The 22,340-nt window shown below is 40.5% G+C and overlaps 1 protein-coding gene across 3 annotated transcripts; it reads right to left on the reverse strand.

Moving 5' to 3' along the window:
* Positions 1–107: 107 nt before the first annotated feature.
* On the reverse strand, positions 108–22,089 carry zdhhc3a (zinc finger DHHC-type palmitoyltransferase 3a). Of its 3 annotated transcripts, none has more exons than XM_052065592.1 (7): positions 21,869–22,089; positions 20,513–20,918; positions 18,200–18,324; positions 17,419–17,515; positions 16,630–16,711; positions 13,971–14,101; positions 108–3,253 (listed from the first exon to the last, which is right to left on the reverse strand). In XM_052065592.1, exons 2-7 carry the CDS (start codon positions 20,846–20,848, stop codon positions 3,047–3,049), a joined length of 978 nt encoding a protein of 325 aa, XP_051921552.1. In that variant the 5' UTR covers positions 20,849–20,918; positions 21,869–22,089; the 3' UTR covers positions 108–3,046. The 3 variants fall into 3 exon arrangements, with proteins under 3 accessions (XP_051921552.1, XP_051921554.1, XP_051921553.1); XM_052065593.1 differs by lacking the exon at positions 108–3,253 and adding an exon at positions 6,180–9,250; XM_052065594.1 differs by lacking the exon at positions 13,971–14,101.
* Positions 22,090–22,340: the final 251 nt, after the last annotated feature.

Raw genomic sequence — 22,340 nt, forward strand, 5'->3', positions numbered from 1 at the left:
AATATATTTGTACTCCACAATGGCAGGTACACCCTTCTGTAGTTCTTGGCATACCTGAGATGAATCAATGAAAGAAAAAAATAAAGACCACAATAATCACATCAAACTGATTTTTAGCACCCGTTTAATGAGTTAAAAGCCCTCATGCTGCCACCTCAACACACAGCATGATCGATAATTATGGTTAAACATCGGACAAAATCGTTCACACAGGTCAGGAAAGATAAGGCACAGTGGTGATGACAGAAGCTTGAGCTCAGTGCATTAGTGCTAATGTTGGCTTTCGCCTGGGTCTGCTTTGTCACTCGGATGCTACACGTGTGAAGCCAATTGGGAGTAATTGACAGAAAGCACAGTAACACCCTTCAGTTCTCTTGGAACATTCTTGAATATAACATCTACTTTGGAATAGGCAGTACGCGACACTCTTCATAAAAACATCTAAACTTGTGATGGTGTTATCTTCCCTTGTATACACTGAAAATGTATCTTCTAAAACAGAAAACTGGGTACGTCCCGTTCTTTCGTAAATGGCAGGAACACAAGGCTGCCACTCAAGACAATGTGCTTGATGCGGCTTTTCCAGTGAGTGTACATTAATAGCATTATCTTTGGTGTTTTTTCAACTCCGTGGAAAAGAGAATCTTTTCGACTGAAGGTTATTTGCCTGTGCAAAAATGCAAAGAAACAATTACTATAGTTTTTATCTAAGTGTGGTCATACTTTCTTTCAACAGTATAGAATCAGTGTAACAAAACATGAAAACGGAAGCAAGTTAGTACAACGCAACATTAATTGGAACACAACAAAAGTACGGCTGTGCCAAGGAACTATGCCGAAGTGGTTTGACTTTCGTTTAGGCAAAAGTGGTGCTTTGTTTTACCTAGAGGCAGTGATAAACCTTTTTAGTGGGGCATCAATTACGCTCACAGATTTTCACTATTTTCAGCAGGGGTTGGAGCCTAATTGCTTTTTTGACTGCCAAAATTTAGCTCACAACTGTACAAGTATTGTACCACATTATACACTGAACGGAACAAAACTTAGGATGCACGTTAGGATGAAGGCTCGGCCTAACAGAAATGTGGTCCGAGACATTAGAGTAGATCCAAGGTAGCTTTGCCAATGGCTGCATTCTCATGATTGCATGCCAGTGGGCATGCTTTTAAAGCTGTCATTTTAACATGTGAATGTGCTCCATAGTTTTGATTGAATTTTTGAGGCGAAAACAAATCTGGCGCTGAAACAGACATGGGCCCTACAAAACTGTCTTTACTTTATGTGATGTTGCCCCTGAAGACAGAAGCTCACAGAGAAGCATTTTTAATGTCCAATGTGAAGAAGTACTTACCCCCTTTTCTGGTTTCAGTTCATTAAACCAATTTTAACATCTCACAACAATCCAAATAAATATAAAATGTAATTCTATTTCTATATTTGGATTAATTTTGGTTGTCTTGGTGAGATTAAATCCCAAAAATCTGAAAAGAGGAAGGGGTCAAATGCTTTTTCATGGATATTACAGCCATAAAATACAAGCATATTTAAGTACAATTTTCAGTATTGTATGTAATAAAGTGTACTGTATTTTCCCGACCATAAGACGCGCATAGTTTTAAATTGTCTCCAAAACGGGTATGGCGCCTAATAATGTGGGTCGTCTTGTGTATGCACAGAGTTCCAAAATCTGTGAATGCTGTTGTGTGATTTCGATGAAGGGTCTGCTTGACTGACTGACTGATGTTGTGGCGACACGTTGCTTATATAGAGGAAAGGCGCATGTAACTGAGGACGGCATGCAGACGTTAAAGTGGGAAGGGTGGATGTGGAAGAGGACGCTCAAGGCACGCCCCCAGTAGGTGCCCGTACAAGCATTGTGCAAACAAGCATCCCCTAAATGAACCGGTGATCGCAAGTGATCGATTACGCAGAGGACCATGGGAATAGAGCAGTTGCGAGAGAATTCAAGAACAACTAATACATGCTTTTGTTTTATGAAACTGCACCATTCCATTCATCCGGCCAAGGACGAGTGTGGCGGAGCAATTTCCGATGGATTACAAGGAAAAGTCATCTCCCGCTCCGACTGCCGTAAAAAGTGTAATGCTCTGCGTCACATTAAATAAAAGATGCTTTCTTTGAGATATTAAACCTTTACTCTGCCGGCCTCACTTGGCTTCCATTTCCGTCTGTTCTTCAAACAGTCTCCACGTTACGAGCTTAACCGCTTGGGATTCGGCGAGTGATGGGGGACAAGCATACTTCGCATTTTGATATGCAACAAAAAAAAATGTCAGACAAACACATCCAGCCCAACCACATCATTAACATGCGCGAGCTGCCGCTCACTTTCGTTATCCTGGCAAACCACACTGTCGAGAAGGGGACCAGCACGGTAGCGATACGCACAAGGGAGCGCAAGAAGTCGGCTTTTACCGTTGTGCTTGGTTGTCAGGGTAATGGACAGAAATAGCCACCTATAATGCTTTTTAAGCAAAACGAAGTTTCCAGCCGGAGTCAAAGTGAATTTTCCAGCGACGTGGTAGCTACGGCGAACACAGCTTTACCAAAACTGCTAGGCAGCGCCACAATTTGTGAATGTATTGTGGATGCTTTCGCAAAAGCCGGCATCATTTCTGAGGAGCCGCATGGCAACAGGACCGACTCTGACAATGACGTGGGGGAACCTGGCCTGTTTGATGGAGAACTTGACCCGGCTGTTCATTTTGGACACAGAAGAATTGTGGATAAGGATTGATCAAGAAATTATGCGAGTACATTGTCAAATACTTCACTAGAGTATCACTGAACTCACGTTTTGCTCCCGCTGCCTTTTAAAAAAAGGCACATATAAGTGTGCGTGCATGCTACCATATTTTTTATGATGGCGTACGTTTTACCATGCCAGCGTTCAATAATGCAATGCGCCTTGTGTATGTGTGAAATACAGAAATAGCACCCGTAACTGACACTACACCTTTTAACACAGTGTGTTGTATGGTCGAGAAAATACGGTAGCCCAGCACATGGCTGTACGCAGACAGTCCTAGTTGAGTGGGATCTCAATTACATCCTCCTCGATGATGTCTCCGTGCGGAAGGGCGTCAAACTCTGAGGCGCTCTTCTTGCAGCTCATCCCAGAGAAGGGACTGCACCAGGTCAGGGAGAACGGGCCTCCGAACGCCATCTTCATGGCTTCCCAGCACGGCGTCTTCTCCCACTTCCCCGTCTCCCCTTTCAAACGTTCGATTCCCTGCAGAAGATAGAGTTGCGGTCTGAGCCGAGGTTTGGTATCAACATGCAAGGGTTGCTATTTATTATTCTACACGTAGGACTCAATGTGGGACAGTTATTTGCTCTTTGGGTTTATGGAGGGGAAAAAAGATCTACAGAATGATTAAGTCTCAATACAATACTCATTTCAGTTTGTTTGCACTAATTCAAATGACTGACTTCAAGTAGTGTGGTTCAGGGTTCGAAACTTGGCGACGGCCTGCCCGAGTGGTGCTTGCGTGTTTGGGATCTCTGGGTTCCTCCCACATTCCCAAAACATGCACCTTAGCTGAACTGAAATCTCATTTGTGCATAGGTGTGAACATGAGTGTGAATAGTTTGGCTAATTGTGCCTCTCCGATTGCCGTTTGGTGCGCCCCATTTATCGTCCCAAGTCAGCTGTGATTGACTCCGCAAATAAAATGATATTGAAAATGGATGGATGGCTGTTGAGAGGTTACTTGAATCATTGTCTGAACAGGCCTGTTCATTTCTGAGCATCATGCTGGTGCTTAAGAAAAAGAGGAAGAAGGTTCAAACTAAGAGCACAAGTTTTTTTTTTCTCCTTGCCTTCCTGGGGGTTAAAGTCAGTGGATGTCGTGAATACTTGTCAACCGTGCGCATGTGAAGCCCTTTGAGACTGTTTGTGATGAAGGGCTGTATAAATAAATGGGACTTGACGGGATTGTTTCTGACTTGCAGTTAACCCATTGAGAGACGCGTCAATGTAGGAGACATAGTTCCTTCAGTAGTGTGAGAGCAAAAACTACATCACATCTACATCTGGCAGTTGAGTATTGTATTAAGAATTGATGGATTGAGTAAATACAGTGGCTTGCGAAAGTATTTAGCCCATGAAACTATTTGAACTTTTGCCACATTTCAGGTTTCAAATACAAAGCTTTAAATTAGATTTTTTTCTTAATAAACACCAAGTAGGCCACAATCATGAAGTGGAATGAAATTCATTTTTTACTTTTCAGGGTTTTTTTTAGAAATACAAAAACTGAAAAGTGAGGCGTGCAACATTATTTGGCCCCTTTACTGTCAGTGCAGCCAACTCACTCCAGACATTACCTGAAGATTTAGGAATGATCCAATGTTGACCTAAATAAGTGATTATGATAAATAATCAATCTCAGTACAAATGCACCTGCTCAGTGATAATCGGTTTGTTTAAAATGCAAATTGCATCATGAAGACGAAGGAACGCACCAGGAAGGTCTGAGATACTGTTGTGAAGATGTTTAAGGCATGATGAGGACATAAAAAAAATTCACAAGCTTGAAATATCTCGCAGAGCACTGTTCAAGCAATCATGTTGAAATGGAGAGAGTAGCAGATGACTGCCAACCTAGGCTCGTCCTTCTAAACTTTCAGCCCAGACGAGGAGAGCACTGATCAGAGATGTAGCCAAGAGGCCCATGAGCACTCTGGATGAACTGCGCAGATCCAGTGCTGAGGTGAGGGGCATCTGTTAGCAGACTGTACAAAACTGCCCTTCATGGAAGATTGGCAAGAAGAGAGCAATTTCTTAAAGACAAGCATAAAATGTTCCGTTTGAAGTTTGCCAAGCCACTTGGGAGACACACCAAGCATGTGAAAGAAGGTGCTCTCCTCAGATGAGACCAACAATTGAGCTTTCTGGACAAAATGCAAAAAAAATAAAAAATAAATAAATAAGAGTTAAAAAGAGTTATGTTTGGCGTAAAAGTAACACTGCACATAGCCCTGAACGCACCCACCAGGCCCGCTGCTTAACACGGTGGTGGCAGCATTGTGGTCTGGACCTGCTTTTCTTCAGCAGGGACAGGGAAGATGGTTAAAAAGCGATAAGGCCAAATACAGGGCCATTTTGAAAGAAAACCTACTGGGATCTGCAAAAGACCTGAGATGGGGATAGAGGTTTACCTTCCAAGAGAATGATTGTAAACATAAAGCAAAATCAACAATTGAATGGTTCAAAACTAAAAATATCCAGGTATTAGAATGGCCAAGTTAAAGTCCAGACCTGAATCCAATTGAGAAGCTGTGGAAAGATATGAAAACTGCTGCTAAAACAACACTCTCCATCTAATCTTCCTGCGCTCCAGCTGATTTGCAAGAAAGAATGGGTAAAGAAAATCAGTCTCTAGATGTGCAAAACACGACCCAAAAGACTTGCAGCTGTAATTGCAGGAAAAGGTGGTTCTTCGAAATATTAACTTGGAGGGGCCGAATAATTTTGCAAGACCCACTTGAGTTTTTTAATTTCTAAGAAAAAAACAGTTGAAAATATTATTTGAATTTTGTTCCACGTCATACCTGCGTGCTACTTAGTGTTGGTTCTCCATAAAAGAATGACGTTTTAGATCCTTATGTCTGAAGACTGAAATACGGCAATGGGTCAAAAACTACAAGGGAGCTGAAAACGTTCACAAGCCACAATGTGCTTTTACATTCTTGGAAACATGCCCAAGTCTGACTGACCTTGTCATGCATAGTCGAAAAAAGGGGACAACAAAAATTATGCCAGAAGCAAAGTCATCTGTGACAAGTGTGTTGAACTGTTAAAGTGCAACGTGCATGCTGAGGATGAACCGCACGCATGGCGAGTCAGCGACAGTGCACTTTGTCGCAGCTTACCTCTGCCACCTGAAAGAGATGTCTGCTTCAGAGAGCTTCAGTTATCAAAGTAAATGCATGAGTGTAGAGAGAACAGGGGATGGTGAGGCGGTGCACATAACACAAAATCAAGTGGGAACAGAATGGAGGACTGGGACAAATTCCTAAACCTAACTAAGCGTGTCAGACAAGTGACGGAAACAAACTGTTGGGAAAGTCAAAAACGCGGTGCAAAAACAAATGGTAGCCACATTTTGATTCAAAACAAGTGCTGTATGTTCAAAACAAGTCTGGAAATAATGTTTGCATTGCAACCGAGTAGTTTATTCCCTGCATGTGCTGAAATTACTTCAGGACGTTGAACAATGAAATGGAACCCAAACAATATTGAGACTCAACATTTTCAGCAATAATTAACATCATACCAGCCATGTTTCACAATGGATACTATTGTAGCCTTCGTCACTACCATGCCTTCACTCGTTATCACATTTATATGATTGAGCGCAAACAGAACAAGGGAATAAAGCACACTTTACAGCAGAGTTTGGCAGACCCAAAGAATACCAATTAGAGCCCCCACAGAAAGTAAAGAAAAAAAAACTGGAATGTTTAACTGTGTGTTTCCCATGTCATTCATTATGGGGCATATTCTCCCATTCGCACTCAAGTAAAATTTTCCCATCTAAATTTCTGCCACACTTGAGTAACCTGGGAATATGTGTGCAACCACCAAATAGGTATAATTAGGTTAAGGCCCGGCGGTGGCCTAATTTCCAAATCGTGGAGTTTTCATGAGAAACGAGAATTCCAAAGGGATCCGTTTTGAACCTATGGCACACTCTTTGATTGTGAAATTAACTTCATGAAACAAAATAATTCACATCGTGGATCCAGAAGTTATCGCTGTGACAAGCTTCTTTGAAGGAGAATGTCTTTTTGCATTCATGTTTGAATAAATCCAATCCAAACAATTTAATCTGAATATTGTGCTCATAACGGAATGCTTAGGAAACTATGCAAAATGCGAGTGGACCTATGCGTGCGTGGTTCATCAAATACCCTCAATAAAACTTACAGCCCATTATTACAATGACTGTAATGTTTGTGATGGCTCATAACGTGAAATATGACATTTTGCCTTCAAGAGAGGCAGTCGTACCTGAGCACAGCCTCTGGAGACCAAAAGATGTTTAAGTGTATGGGAGAATGCTCGCACTGACAAATTTGTCAGCGTCACGCCCTGATGTCAAGGTCGCTCCACCCAGAGTGCGTACGTTTCATGAAGGTGCCACATTTAAGCCTGGACGTGAGAATCTAGGGAGCCGAAAAAAATCGCACACGCGACTCAAGTCCACGGGAGAATATGTCCCAAAGTGTGCAAAGGAGGTTTCGCCTTTGCCTGAATTTGTTTTTATGCCGATTCAAAACATGCTTGGGTAACAAAAACGACTACATTGATAGACAGTTAACTTTTCTTGAAGGGGCGAAGTATGGGACAAGGAACAAATCATGAACCATGACCTGCATTAAGTGATCTCAATTTGGATTATCTGAGGAAATCTGGATCTCAGTCATGAATATATTCAATTCATGCTGTGATCAAATCTTGTTTTCAACACAACAAATTCCATGGAAAGCCATCAGATGGTTTTTTTCCCATGTTCAAATGAATGAATGGATGATTTGAATCAACAAAATGTTTCATTGTTAATCTTTTCATTCTTTGGGTTTTCTGCATTACATTGAATCGTATCTTTTTACAACATGACTGAGTCAAACTGGGGGCAGACAAACGCAGGCAAAACCGTAACCGCCTCTGCTTGTGAAGGGAAGAATCCCAAAACTGTACATATTTTCAAGCTCTTCCTGATCGGCTGGTATGAATTCACTCAGGGAATTTTACACAAGAGCCTTCAGTCAAGTTTGTTTGACTTCTGTCCCAAAAGCTGTCCACTCAGATTGTACCTTTATGTGTATTTTTTTTTTTTACTGGGCAGCCTTTGGCCAGATGATAAGTGTGGTAAAAAAAAAAATCAATAAAACGTGTCATTCAAACGATGCGAAGTGCATTGATCCAGACTCGAGACCCCAAGTGCAAGTGTGAAACCATTCAAAGAGTGTATTGTTGAAGTGTTAATGGCATTGCAATGTAAGAGAAAGCACAGAAATAAAGTCCACTTTAGATCCTTCCACTGCACAATAAGCAGAGAAAAGTAACACAAGTATTTGAAAATATCAAGTCGTCTCCCAATAAGAGAAACGGCATTCAGTGAAAACAGGGGGTTCAAAACTAGCATGCACAAATAGTACACCAGGGTTAGTGGCAACGTGAGCCCGACATGAGCAAGTGCATGATTTCTTTTGGGAAAAAAGCCTTTATCTTCAAAATCCGGCCACCCGAAGCTATCACACTTCCTTCCTTCTGAGTACAGCGGAGCACTTTAGAAAGGTCACGGTTAAAAACGCTCGCAATTCAGTTCCAGTTCCAGTTCTGCGGTGAATACATTAAAAATAAAGTTCTTCTGTATCCTACCAATGGCTGCTTTGTTGCCACACAATAATTTGAATGTTTCACGCTTTACATAACTGCACATATTACAAAATGCCCCTCTTTTAGACCAATTTCTTTTTCTTTTAATAAACAGCAGCTTAGGTGCCAAATATAATTTATTTGAAAGATTTGTACCAATTGAAATCATAAATGTATTTACCGGTAGTTGAAGCTGCTCTTTCAGAAATGGAATACAACTTCAATAAATGAAGATAACAGACTCATTCTCCTCAGCGCACGCACCTGCTGCTGCAAACGATTGTGCCTCCCCCTCAAGCAGGGCAAAAACACGCTTAGTGACTTGGCCACGTCAATCTCTAAACATCATTGGGGAGTCGACCGGTCGACTAGTTTGTACAAGCCCAGTACAGTGGTCCTTGGTTTAAGATGGTCCCGGCATCGGTTTCGAGGTAACAAGGGGGGGCATTTGTTTTATCATCTAATTGCCTTTTAAGAGAAGCAACTTGGAGAAAAAAATATCACAGTGAATGCAAATCGAGTCACGATTAAACAGTGTTGGAAGGTAGGGCGTAAACAAGTATTAAGCATGGAGTAAGCACGCAGAGCAGATGTGAAGGTGTCCGCAGTCACTACCGTCCGTCAGAGCGGCTTAAGTGGGTCACGGATCGGCCCAATCAGTCGAGGACGCGTTCTTTCCTTTCACACCACATATTGGTACGTCTCGGCCTTCCCGTGGTCAGGGGTGGAGAACGGGCTAAACCAGAGTAAGGAGAAAGGGTGTCCAAACACCGCCCTCAAGTTCATCCATTTAGTTTTTTTAGCCCATCTTCGCTCTTCCTTTTTCAACTGCTCTATGCCCTAAAAACAAAAGATAACCAAACTTCAGTTGGTGCGCTCTCTGGCCCAGTCAGCAATCACAAAGTGTCATTTATTTGAAATTGTGGTAGCTTTCTTTACAATTGCAGATGTTTACCAAGTGACAACGTTGGCTTGTAACATGTCGGAGCAAATGTTATTTTCCTCATGTAAACGCAGCTGTTTGCAAACGTCCTGTACGGATTAGACACAAATATAATCACTACTTTCGTTTACTAAAAGGCTTGTATTCCGATTGGAATGAAACCAAACTACCAAATGGAACGAACATACTCATCACAGGGCAGATCAGAATAGAATTTCATTTGGATTCAAAGGGGGTCCAATTCCTGTCATCAATACAGGGTATGAAATTATTAATTTCATTCATTATGCAAAATAAAAAATTATAGAAGAAAAATAAGAAGAGTGCTTCAAGTAACTTTTCAACTGTAGTTTTTGAACACTGAGTGGCACCAACGTAACCTTGAAAAAGAAGAGATCTGACGTGACACCATATCCATGGCGCTCTGCTACACCGTAAATACGTAAATAAATAAAGGAATACAAGACTGACTATTGAGATTTCTAGTCGCGGCCATTCAAGGTTTCTTCCAATTTTTGAGCTGAGTTGAACGAAGCTAGATGCTAATGCTAGTCCTCTGCCGGTGATGATGTTACCTCCCCTTTGTTCGCAATGCCTTGCGCATTGCTGGTCAAAAGTAATGGGATACAGAGGAAATAATATGCTGTGTACTTATTTTGTCATGATAGTTGAATGAAATAGTAGAGTAACAGAAATACACCGGGCAAGTTTTATCACCTCCATACAAGAGTGATGAGATACCGAGGGTGATCGATCAGCAATTGAAGGCTTTGATCGCCTTCACAGATCACATACTTCCTCACGAATACCGACTGATAAATATCGGCCACGAATCAGACAATCACTAATCAAAACAATGTGGATGATGCTTGTGCATAAGGCAGACTTGGAAATTCAACCGTTACAAGCAGCGTGTGGTTAATCAAAGTGTTTGTCACATTAAATCTACTCCAGAGAGTGTTACAAAAGAAAGAAAAGATGACAGAGTTTACTTAAATTTTGAAACAGAAGCGATGATGATGATGAACCACTGAGGGTTGCTCAACGAGGCATTTTGTATCTAATTCATCTTCATGTCTATGGTATGGAGATTTGAAATATTCCAGTAGTATGCAAACTTCTTAAATAATCCCAGGCCACACACATTACCACCATTGTGTTTTGATTCTTGGTATGATGTTATTTTTCTGAAATGCTGTGTTACATTTACGCCCGATGCAATGAGACACACACTTTCCAAAAGGCTACATTTTGCTTTTGTCAACCCATAGATTAATCTCCCACGTCTTGGAAATCATTCAGATGCGTTTCGCAAAAGTAAGACGAACCATTGTTATTTTCATCAGGCTGTGGCTATGGTCACAAGCGAACTTAAAAAATGTGATTGGCCACAGTAAATGACTGATTTAACGAGGAGGGGTCAGGAGAGGGGGCAAGCACTTTTTCACACAGGGTCAAGTAGCTTTGAGAAGATATTTTTCCGCCCTCAACTCAAATCACCATTTAAAAACAGTATTTTCTGTTTACTTTGGTTTGATGAGTTGAAACATTCAGAGATAAACTTTTTTTGAAGAGGGCAAACACTGCGTACAAAGCCAGACAAAACATTCTATACACGGATCAGTAAAAGGAAAACTTGCATAAATATGTTAAAACCAAATGTATTCAGATAGCATGAGATGAGTACAAGTTACCGTATTATCCACACTAAAAGGCACACCTAAAAGCCTTCCATTTTCTTAAAATCTCACAGCGCGCCTTAAAATCCGATGCACATTGTGTATGATTATATATTATATGTTGTAATATGTTGGTCGACCCCCAAAATGGCTTCTTGCTAGAGACATGCTTACAACGCACAGTTCAAACTGAAGGCGATCGGGTTACGCAGTTGAACACGAAAATAGAGCAGCGGCAAGAGAGTTCAACGTTAATGAGTCAATGTTGGTTCAGTGAACTGTGTCGCTGCTTTATTAAATAATTTTGACTGACATCTGATCGTTCTGTTTGGCTTTCATTGAATGTAGTTCCATCTAGTGGATGCATTGTAGATTGCGTCTTATAATACGGTGCGTCCAATATGTGAAAAAAAAATTACAAAATAGGCCATTCATTGAAGGTGAACCTCATAATCCAGTGTGCCTTTTAGGAGAATACGGTACCTTTGACCTCTCCAAAAAAATGGTGGCCATTATCTTTGAGTCATTTATGTGTATGGCAGACTACTGCATGCATCTTCACGTGTTTAACTCGCCCACAGATATTTTCACGGTTGTTGTGTATCGCAGGAACTACATTGGTGGATCTGTGACGAAAAATCGAAATTATTTATTTTGTATATGACATTAATATATATATATATATATATATATATATATATATATATATATATATATATATATATTACAACTTGTTACAACTACAAAATATATAACAATTACAAAATAATTTTATAAGCTGCATTTAAACACAATTGAATTTTTTTTCAGAAAAAAAAAGTTTCTTCTTGTGGTGCTCATCTCATATATACTACATTTATTTTAATTTAATTTGAAACGTTTTTTTTTTTAGAAATAATTGAAGTATTTGCCATTGTGTAGCTTCAGGTTTTTGCTCACTTCCGGCTCCGGCCTCCCTGTGTGGAGTTTGCATGTTTTCCTCGTGCCTGCGTGGGTCTTCTCCGGGTACTCTGGTTTCCTCCCACAATCCAAAAGCATGCATGGCAGGTTAGTGAAACACTCTAAATTGTCCCTAGGTGTGAGTGTGAGCGTGAGCGCAAATGGTTGTTTGTCTATGTGTGGCCTGCAATAGGCTGGCAACCATTTCAGGGTGTACCCTGAGGACAGCTGGCATAGGCTCCAGCATACCTGTGACCCTCGTGTGGATAAGCAGATTAAAAGATGGATGGATGTTTAAAATTAAAATAGATTTTTTTAAAAGGAGAAAAGTATTAGTTCATTACACAACCATTTAAAAGGAATATATTTCCTTTTAATTATTCCTATGATGATGAATATAGTTATATGTACAGTATAGGTTTTAATATAATTAATAATACATTTGACATTTCAGAGCTGTAACTCAACACCATGAAATCATGATATTTTTGTTTACGGTTATCATGCCGTCAGAATCTGATTACCGGTAAGTGGCCCAAAGGGGAGGAAGAAAGATGTGTTCAAAGTGGAAAAGTGTAACACTCCTAATTAAAAACTTTCTCTTATTATCCAAAGAGACCTGATGATTGTTTTGCATCACAAGGCACCATCTGATGATGGAAAGATTACCATCCGTTCTCTTGGGCATAAAAAGAAAGAAAAGCATTGTGACTTCAGTTAAATGAAGAAACTAATTGGCATTTTTTGGTCTCGCCACTTCATTTTATTTTATTTTTCGCACTTTGAGTAAAGGGGTGACAATGCTCCTTCCAGTAAGTGCAATTTTCCAGTCGGGGGTGTGAATAGCTTAGATTGTGTTGCTATTAGCTAACTGGTACAAGTTGAGTGGTTAAAGACAATTCAAGCGGTTAAAGATTGTATGTGCGGTAATCTTAAAATAATAACATTCACATAATAATTCCTTTAATACAATAGGGCACCTCTACTTTTAGAACAGATATTCTCATGAAACTTTTGCAATCATATTAATCTATATATATATTGCGTGTCGTTCCGCACGTGGCTCACTACGATCGCGCGGGCATCTTAGCGAAAAAATGTTGTCTACCCACAAGCATTGCAATGAAATTGTTAGTTATTTAGTAGAGCTAAACATCTCTTTATTTTCGCGATAAGCAATGAAGATGAACAAAAAGTTGAACCAAGCAACAACACTTTTGTGGGCCGAAGACCCACCTTACCAGCCTTCCGCAGGAACTAGCTGATGAGCTGGCGGCGAACCAGTTAGTAAAGTACATATAAAAGGTTCAAAGTTGATCAAACAGACTATCGTCCTGAACTTCTTGTGGCTGGTCGTCATCGTGCTTACATTTCCTTCAGAACGATTACCTGTGTTTTTTCATAGACTAAGTACAGTAAGTACAGACATGTTAAAACATTTTTTAAATTCAATAATGAACAGAAAACAGCGGTTTTACTGATAAAATACCTGTGTTTTATAGGTCCTATGCTTCCCAGTTCGAAATGGAAATTGTATAATAGATTTTCCCCCTCGTGATTGGAAGAATTTAGAAGTTTTCTTGAGATGGTGTGTTTATTTATTCAAGCAGATAATTACTATTCAAAATAGGGATTTTTTTTAACACAAATTACAAAAAGCAAGGGAATTCTTTCATTAGGGAACAGTCACGCTTCAGTGTTGAAAAGTAGTTCTCTTTGAGAAAATATGGACAATGACAAAAAAAAAAATACATTCTTACAATCAACCACTACAGATAAATGAGCAACATTTCCATTTAAATACAACAATGTCATTTAGGGTACATCACTATCCAAGAATTATTTATATATATTGAGTGTCTTGTGACAGGGGTTGAGGATTAGTTTGCTGGTGAATTGGTCACATTTCAAGCAGCAGAGAGAAATGTCATTGGGCTAACAATTAAGGAGAGATGTAGCGGGGGGTAAAGCATAACTTATAACTAGATGGGTTACTTACAGTTTCATCAGTACAGATGGAGTGGACTTGGGTACCAAACATCACAGAGGTGAAGATGAGGAAGAGGAGGCCCTCAAAGCACAGGAGTATGAGGAGGATTACTGTTGCTGGTGGAGAGAAGGAACTGCACTCTGGGAAATGAGGAAATGGAGGAAGAAAAGCACGAGGGACAAGAGGCTTATATGAGGTTCTACTCGACTCTAGAACGGTCTCTCTGTCTGGGGATCTTCTACAGATGCGATAGTTCCACAACCAGATATTTGCTTCAGAATAACAGAAGCACTAATCAGGAAGAAAAAAAAGCTGTGTTTTGTTTAGCCTCAAGAAGTTCTTGGTAATTTTGTTTGAGTTCATACAAAACGAAAACACAATTGCAGATTCCATGCTATGTTTCTGCTGTGAAACTTACAAACAGCACACGGTTGCTCCTGACGATCCATCTTGTTTATGCTATCAGGAAGGGATTTGGAAATGTGATGAAATTTGCAACCTCACATTCAAATTTTAAATGTATGGATCAAAATAAGGATAACTGGTAATAAAGATGATGATCAAATGGAATCTTTGGAGATTAAGTAGCTTTTTGTGACAGACTTGACTCCCTCTACAAACAATAATATGAAACACCAATTCTTTGACAACCAACCAATTGAAAAACGTGTGAATAGAAGGATGGATGGATGGATGGATGTTGCCATTACCAACGAAGTACTTTTATATCGCTTATAAGGTAAGAATAAGGTCGCTGTACAACACATGACCTTATTCGAACAAACCTTGAAACAAGGCTTATAAAGTTCTAGGTGTTGTACCAGATGTCAACGTTTGTCATGTGCTACATTGGACATTTAAAGTCCAAACACCAGCTTTATGTGATGGGAAAAAATGAGATTGAGACAAATCAACTGCACCTTTAATGTGACCTGCCTGACTCAGTTGGCTATGCAAAATAATGTGTATGTATATATATATATATATATATATATATATATATATATATTATGGGCCATTCCAAATCAATAATTTTGACATATAACCATGAAATGCTGGAGGCTGTTTCTTATACAGCACAGCCAAGAGCATTCATCCAAATATAGAAAAATTACTTTACCAGTATAAAATTAACGTGTAGAATGGTCCAGCCATAACCAAGACATGCACTGAATTGAAAAAATATGGAGTGGCCAAACACATCCAGATAAATGGGTCACCAATGGTCAGAGAAAAATGCTTCACGTTATCTTAATTGGGTGTCACCATTGATTTTGTTTATACTGTACGTCAATTTAATAGCAAGTCACTGAAGTAATAAGGGCTTTCACAGCTTTTAATACATACAGTGGACACTTGCAGTTCAATTACATTAAAAAAGGGTGGGGTGGGAGGTAGGAGCGGAATCAAACAAATAAAATTCCAGTTTTTGTTTTTTAAAACCCCAAATACTTCATATGCGGCAATACTGCCAATGAGTGATTTCCATGAAAAACGGGAGTTGGCTCTCTCAAACTGGTGACTCCACAGATGACAAACTTGAATGACAATGTGTTTCGTCGAGTTTTCTCCTTGTAGTGTAACAAAAGAAAACCTGGCACTCTTGAACAAAAATTGAACTGCCCTTCATAAACACTTCATTGCTCCCGAATGATCTTGTTTGTAGAAGCGTTCACAAAGCAAAAATATACTATAGTATATTATATATATAGTATAGTAAAAATATACTTTCAGTTTACGTTGGACCACAATATGAACAAATTTATTAACTTTCTTTCGTTCATTGAACTTGTTCAAGTACAAGACTGTACTATTGGTCCAGAAACACTTCCTAAACCTTCAAAACACTTAAAGCATTATCAGAATTCCATAAATCTACAAAAATACGTGGCTCTCCTTGCCCACATGCAAAGGCATAACGGTGCCTCTATTTCTTTCACTTCACTTAAGCAGCGAGATATCTGAAGATTATCAGTGACACAAATTTTGGCACAAAAAAAAACAATAAACAAAAAATAAAACAAAAACAAGCAAGTTATTGCTTGTAACTCAAAAACTCCTAAATTGGGGTACTTGTAAATCCAGGTATCAGTTTCAAGCAGACTTTACACTGATCTGCCCAGTAAAAAGTGGACAAACAATGCAGGACAAAATAATCATTACGGTCTGTGTAGAGTAAGAATTGTTGACAACTGTTGAACCAAGATAGCAATAGTTTTAGCAAAAGCCCCAGCCACCTGAATGACTGGTGATGTTCATGCATTTTTTACATTTGTCAGACAAAGGGATAATGTAAACATGTAAATGATTACATGTTATATTTAATGTTGAGCAGCCCTTTTTTTAAAAATAACTTTTGGGATTTATTGTCCCCACCCCCTTTGTATTTTCGCCATGGTAGGGGGTCGATTGTAGGGTAAACACACAAGTGCTTTAAATACATTTATTGTCATCTTCTGATGTCATTGGCAATTGAGTATTGGAATTTTCAAATTCGCTGATCGACTCCAAAAACCCTGATAATGTAAAGCCTACTCACAGGCATCAGGTAAAAAAGGTTTTCCTTTTACAATTGAACTTTTCAGGATCAGGTTGTAAAGCTACATACAGTATGGATACAGAAACACCATTACTGTGAATATACACAAGACACAAAAGCCATACTTACTTGTCCAATCATCTTCAAAGCAGTAGAGAAAATGGAAAACCACCATGAATAGAGCGTGGAGAGAGACAAGTGCAATGTACATCTGAATAAAAAGAAAACCAGATTGAAGGAACTAGTGTGAGTCTAGAGTAACAACATTTGTCATATACAGTTCCTTGTGAAATTATTAGCCCCCCTTGAACTTACTGAAAAAATAAAGATTGGTTTTCACTGAACCCAGAGTAATATTTACAGATATCTGCAAAAAAAATAAAGGTCTGAAATTTTGTCCAGATTGCGCAGCCCATGTACACATACTGTCGAACAGGTGTCAAAGTCGAGGCCCACGGGCCAGATCTGCCCCGCCACATAATTTTATATGGCCTGCGAAAGCAAATCATGCATGTCAAGTTCCATGATGCTTGCTAAAGTCTGAACAAATTTTTTTAATCGTCATATTTATGTATGTCACATGATATTGCAAGCATTTTCTCATGAGTAAAACCCTCATTACAGTCATGTAAATAATGTTTAAACAAGTCATTTTTTAACTTCTGATTTTAAAACTAGTTATCTGTCAACTTGTTGTGCGTTGTGTATGCAATGCGTGGAGGTGATTAAATGTTTATATGGTTTCACCAAATTCACCGTCATAATGGCCCTCGAAGGGAAACCAGAACTACAATGTGGCCCGCGACAAAAATGAGTTTGACGCCCCGGCTAGAGCATTCCATCATTGCAGAGGGAAAAGAGCAGGACTGTCAAACTACAATATATCATGAATCTGACATGCCATAATCGCCAACTTACAGTGAACAGGACAAAGTACTTTTGATTGTTCTCTCCAACACAGTTGTTGACCCAGGGGCAGTGGTGATCCATCTTCCGTATGCAGCGTTTGCAAACACTAGGAGAATCCATCAGAGATGTATGTGAGAAAGTACCTTCAGAGATGCACACCATATGTGTGCGCGTTTTTTTTTCTTCTTTTTTTATTCGCTTGTGTCTGCTTACTCATGCGCATTTGTGGATGTACTACATATGTTTTCGACACCGACGCAAGGAGGCCAAAAGTTAATTTCAACCTACTCGGGTGAAATGTGCAAAGTTAAAAAAAAAAAGCCTTGGAACGCTTCTAATGTGACACTGGTCACCCAAGGGCAGGTACTGCAGAGCACAGGGAGGCGTGGGTGGGCTTATTTATTATATACAACACCCCACTCCCAAGCGCCGCTGCTGTGGAGAGGGCGACATCCACTGGCCAATAAGGCCCGCTCTGGCCAGTGCCAGCTTTGACAAGCTGGTCTTCCTCAAGGGGAACACTCTCTATTGGGGCACTCCACCTAGGGGTAGTTTGAGGAGGAGAAGCAGCAGGGAGCCGAACACAGCTAATGAGCTTTAAATAATGTTGTTGAATTATGAAACCTTTTTTAATGGGGGCGAGAGGAACAGACTGGTGAAATGTAAGGATGAACCCGCTTTAAAAAGATGAGTACAGACAGGGATGGAAGAGAGTGACAGAAGGGTACCCAGGTTAGGGATGGAGGACAGACCAGCAAGCTCGGGTAAAGTGCCCATCTCTGTCCTTTACCTGCAGTGGTGTGCTCGATCAGGCTTGATACTACAGCACTTGGGACATTTGTAGACCACCTGTCCTGGTTTCAGCTGAAGACTTTCAATGTATTCCTTTGTTGCATTGCCTTTGGGCACTGCCCCCTGTAGGAAACAAGATATCTTTTAGACCAGTTCAGATCTCAACAGGTGGGTTGTGTGGAGCTAGTTCACAAAAGGACAGTGTTGCCAAACTAACTACATTGTCACTAGATTTTAGAGCCGGGAAATAAAGTCGACAAACTCTGTTGTGTCAACCGCAAAAATTGGCCGACAAAAAATGCATGCCTTAAAACTGTTAATTCGTTATGATAGATATAACTGCTTAGATTTCGGTCGAGATGCCGCCATGCTTGTCAGCTGTCACGTTTTGGCAGGGAGCGGGCTGGCAGACAAATGGCAGCTCGCGGCCGTGACATAAATACACCGGCCTTTTGGGAAAATGACTTTTTTTTCATGAAATTCCCAATGGCCACCCCACCACTGGCAGTTTTGTTAGCTTATTAAAGTAACGTGAGCAATAGTTGAATAGAACAACAGAATGAAGACGTCTATGTTTAAAAAAGAACGAATCAATTTGGTACTCTGAAGGGGATGAAAAGGTCCCCCTCGCCCCATGTACCCAAATTTAATGGACACCATGCAGACTCCACACTATGTTGTATTCATTTTGCAAATGACGCTTGTGAGTGGCTGTTTACTTGAATGCCTCGAGGGCTCTTGTGAACTAGTGTAGCTCACACTGAAGAGGCTAAAGCCACACCAGTTAATCTGATCACTACTTTAACGAGGAGCAAATTATGATATTTAACTAAATCGTTCTGCACAGTAAAACTTGTCTAATGTGAGTTCAGTCTCCTCTAGCAAAACTTAAGAGTAGCTTGCCTCAAAGCGCGTCGACATCTCCTTATCTGAAATCAACGGTCTCAAACTTGGGACTTAAACTGGACAGTGATTTCAAACTCAATCGGCAAATTGGTGCCGTTGTTAAATCCAGCTTCTTTCACCTTAGACAGCTGGCCAAAATAAAACCTTTCCTCTCACATGAACACTTCGAGACAGTAATTCATGCCTTTGTCACATCCCGGCTCGATTACTGCAACGCCCTGTACTTTGGAGTCAGCCAGTCCTCCATCAAGCGCCTTCAGCTGGTACAGAATGCCGCTGCTCGCCTCTTGACTGGTACTCGTAAGAGGGAGCATATAACTCCTACTTTGGCATCCCTTCACTGGCTCCCCATTCATTTTAGAATTATTTTTAAGATCCTCCTCTTTGTTTTCAAATCTCTGAATAATCTCGCGCCACCTTACCTCTCTGAGCTCATACGCCCCTACACCCCTGCCCGGCGCCTCAGGTCTGTGGACCAGTCTTTGCTAGACGTACCAAGAACTAAACTGAGGCTCAGAGGGGATCGAGCCTTTTCTGTTGCTGGTCCACCTCTCTGGAATGACCTCCCACTGAACATTCGGCAAGCCTCCTCGCTGCCCATCTTTAAAGCCCTCCTCAAAACTCACTTATATTCTTTGGCGTTTGACTCAGCATGACTTAGATTTGCTCTTGATTTTACTGCTTGGTGCTTTCTACCGCCTTATTACTTATTACTTATTACTGATTCGTCTTACTGTTTATTGTATATGTTAAATCGCTCCATGTACAGCACTTTGTATGCAGCGATGGCTGTTTGAAAGTGCTCTATAAATACTGTTGACTTGACTTGACATGGCTAAACAGTGATCGACTGTGAGTCGATGAATTGAAGGAATAATCGATGAGCTAATCTAATTTTGCGACTTTTCCCCCCACCTATTTTTTCAAACAAGTGACTCGAAACTTTATTTGTCGTCTTTCTCACATGTCTGTAGCATGCTTCGGTCATTTAAAAAAGATACATTTTTACATTGTTTCGTACCATGTTGAAATCAGAATGCTTTGAGGGGCGGTCCTGACTGAAATGAGCTACTTCTCATCCTGCCAGTCAGCGCTATCACAAACAGTAAAAGTATTAATTATATTTTCACTCCTGAACACGGACCGGCTGATGATACTACTGTTATTCGGGTGGATATGAGCACATTCTTTTTAAACGCTACTATAAACGGGAACAATACAGATGCCATATACCCTGACACATGGTGGTATCAGTCACTGTAAAAGTACTTGGAGCCAATTATAGTCGTCACACCTGGCTATTAACAAGGGCATGGCATCTACAACTATCTGCAGCTGGGTACACAATTTCTGGAAATCACCATTACGACACAACACAATTCAATCATTTGAGTAAGTCACTTACAGGATCAGTGCACATGGCTCTGAGGTGCGAGGCAAGGGCAAGAAAGGCCAGAGCATTGAATAGAGACCCATTGACAATGCTGTACGTCAGATTCTTTGAGGGCAGCAGCATTACAAACAGCACCACAAACTCTGCATACAAAACCAGCAGCCATGTAATGAGAGCGCAAATGATGCCACAGGCGTCCTTAATGAACCACATGGCAGATGCCGACGAGGAAGTGATGACGTCCTTGGAGATGGGAATGCGATGCTCCGTCTGAAATAAAGTGGTTCGTGCCCAAGCTTGCCCACGGCTCTGCTCTACGTCCCTGCATCTGTGCACTGGGCTCTTCATGCTTCATCGATGCTTGAAAGCTGTTGCTGGTCCCCCTGCACCTTTCGGCCCCAGCAAAGGTCACCACATGCTGGGAAGGACGAAGAGGGTCAACTTCACTCATTGGTCATAGAGGGTTTGGCTTTGAACAGTGACATTTTTAGAATGTATTGACGTCATCTTCGTCTCAAATTTTAAAAATGGGTCTTAGCCTCATCCAGTGTGAAAACTATCCAATCCATATATATATATATATATATATATATATATATATATATAAGGGATACACGATATATTTATCTGCCCTATAATTGTCAGCCCAATACTGCAGAAAATGACGTCACTTTGATCAGTTCCATTCGCAAAAATGCACTAACGTAGAACAAACTGAAGTCTCCGCAACTCTAAAATCAATATTTATTTTGAATATTGAAACTTGGGATACAAATTTTCACGAGCGCACGGTCCCATTCACGCGAATGAGAGCCGCAGCCGAGGTTTCTCCTTCGGCGTAACGCAGTCGGATGGCCGTGGCACCGCCTTGGGGCGGCCTGCTTTAGGCGGCAGTCGGAGTTAAAACCTGCTGTCATCTGTAAAAAAAGCTAACGTTTCTTTTTGTATGACCGAAATCACACTAGAAAAGGGTAAACACGGACATCTCTGGGGCTTCAGCATTTACAATTGTATTCGGTCGCGAAAAGGTGAAACCTCACTTGCAATTGAAAAGTGAAATCAAAATTCTCTTTCTCAACGTCACCGAGTAACACCAGACACCACATATACGGCCAAAATGACCTGAAGTAATAATAATAATCATAAATCGTAATCATTTATAGTTGCCTTATTTCCAGTCGACTTTAAAGAATCATGCAATTGAATTGCTATTTCAAGACGTACACAACCTCCCTGCAATATATTTCGTAGGGATGCTAGTCACAAAAGATCACCTAGTACCAGTGCGGCAAAATAAACGAATCCCATATCACCTGTAGGTTGATGTTGATGTTTTGCCTGCTAACGCTAAGGAGCGAGAGTACTTACATTCTCGTTCACAAATTTAGGTCCGTTGTGTTGGCTTCAGATGAAAAGCAACGGACGCCCGAGAATATCTGCCTGCTCTCACATTGCGTTGGCTGACTTAATTTTAGTTTATTTTCCTCCCATCTAAAGAGAGAACATCGCTTGGACCATTCCTTGTTTGCTGCTAACACAGGAAGACCTGGTTGTCGCGTTTCGATTCTTCTTCCTCTCGTAGTTTTAGGGTGGTTGGCAAGAACCCTTTAAGTGCATTACTGCCACTTACAGGAATGGAGTGTGGACCAGGTTTGCCAGCGAAATATATTGCAGGCAGGTTGTGTACGTCTTGAAATAGCAATTCAATTGCATGACTCTTTAAAGTCCACTGGAAATAAGGCAACTATAAATGATTACGATTTATGATTATAATTACTTCAGGTCATTTTGGCCGTATATGTTACTCGGTGACGTCGAGAAAGAGATTTTGATATATATA

This window comes from Hippocampus zosterae, chromosome 5 (assembly GCF_025434085.1).
Source record: "Hippocampus zosterae strain Florida chromosome 5, ASM2543408v3, whole genome shotgun sequence".
In the NCBI taxonomy this organism is placed as follows: domain Eukaryota; kingdom Metazoa; phylum Chordata; class Actinopteri; order Syngnathiformes; family Syngnathidae; genus Hippocampus; species Hippocampus zosterae.

Coding starts and splice junctions, on each gene's coding strand:
- zdhhc3a (XM_052065592.1), bottom strand. CDS start 20,848: ATGAAGAGCCCAGTGCACAGATGCAGGGACGTAGAGCAGAGCCGTGGG. Junction 18,325..20,512: donor GAGCCATGTGCACTGATCCT/GTAAGTGACTTA, acceptor TGTTTCCTACAG/GGGGCAGTGCCCAAAGGCAA. Junction 17,516..18,199: donor GATCGAGCACACCACTGCAG/GTAAAGGACAGA, acceptor GGATTCTCCTAG/TGTTTGCAAACGCTGCATAC.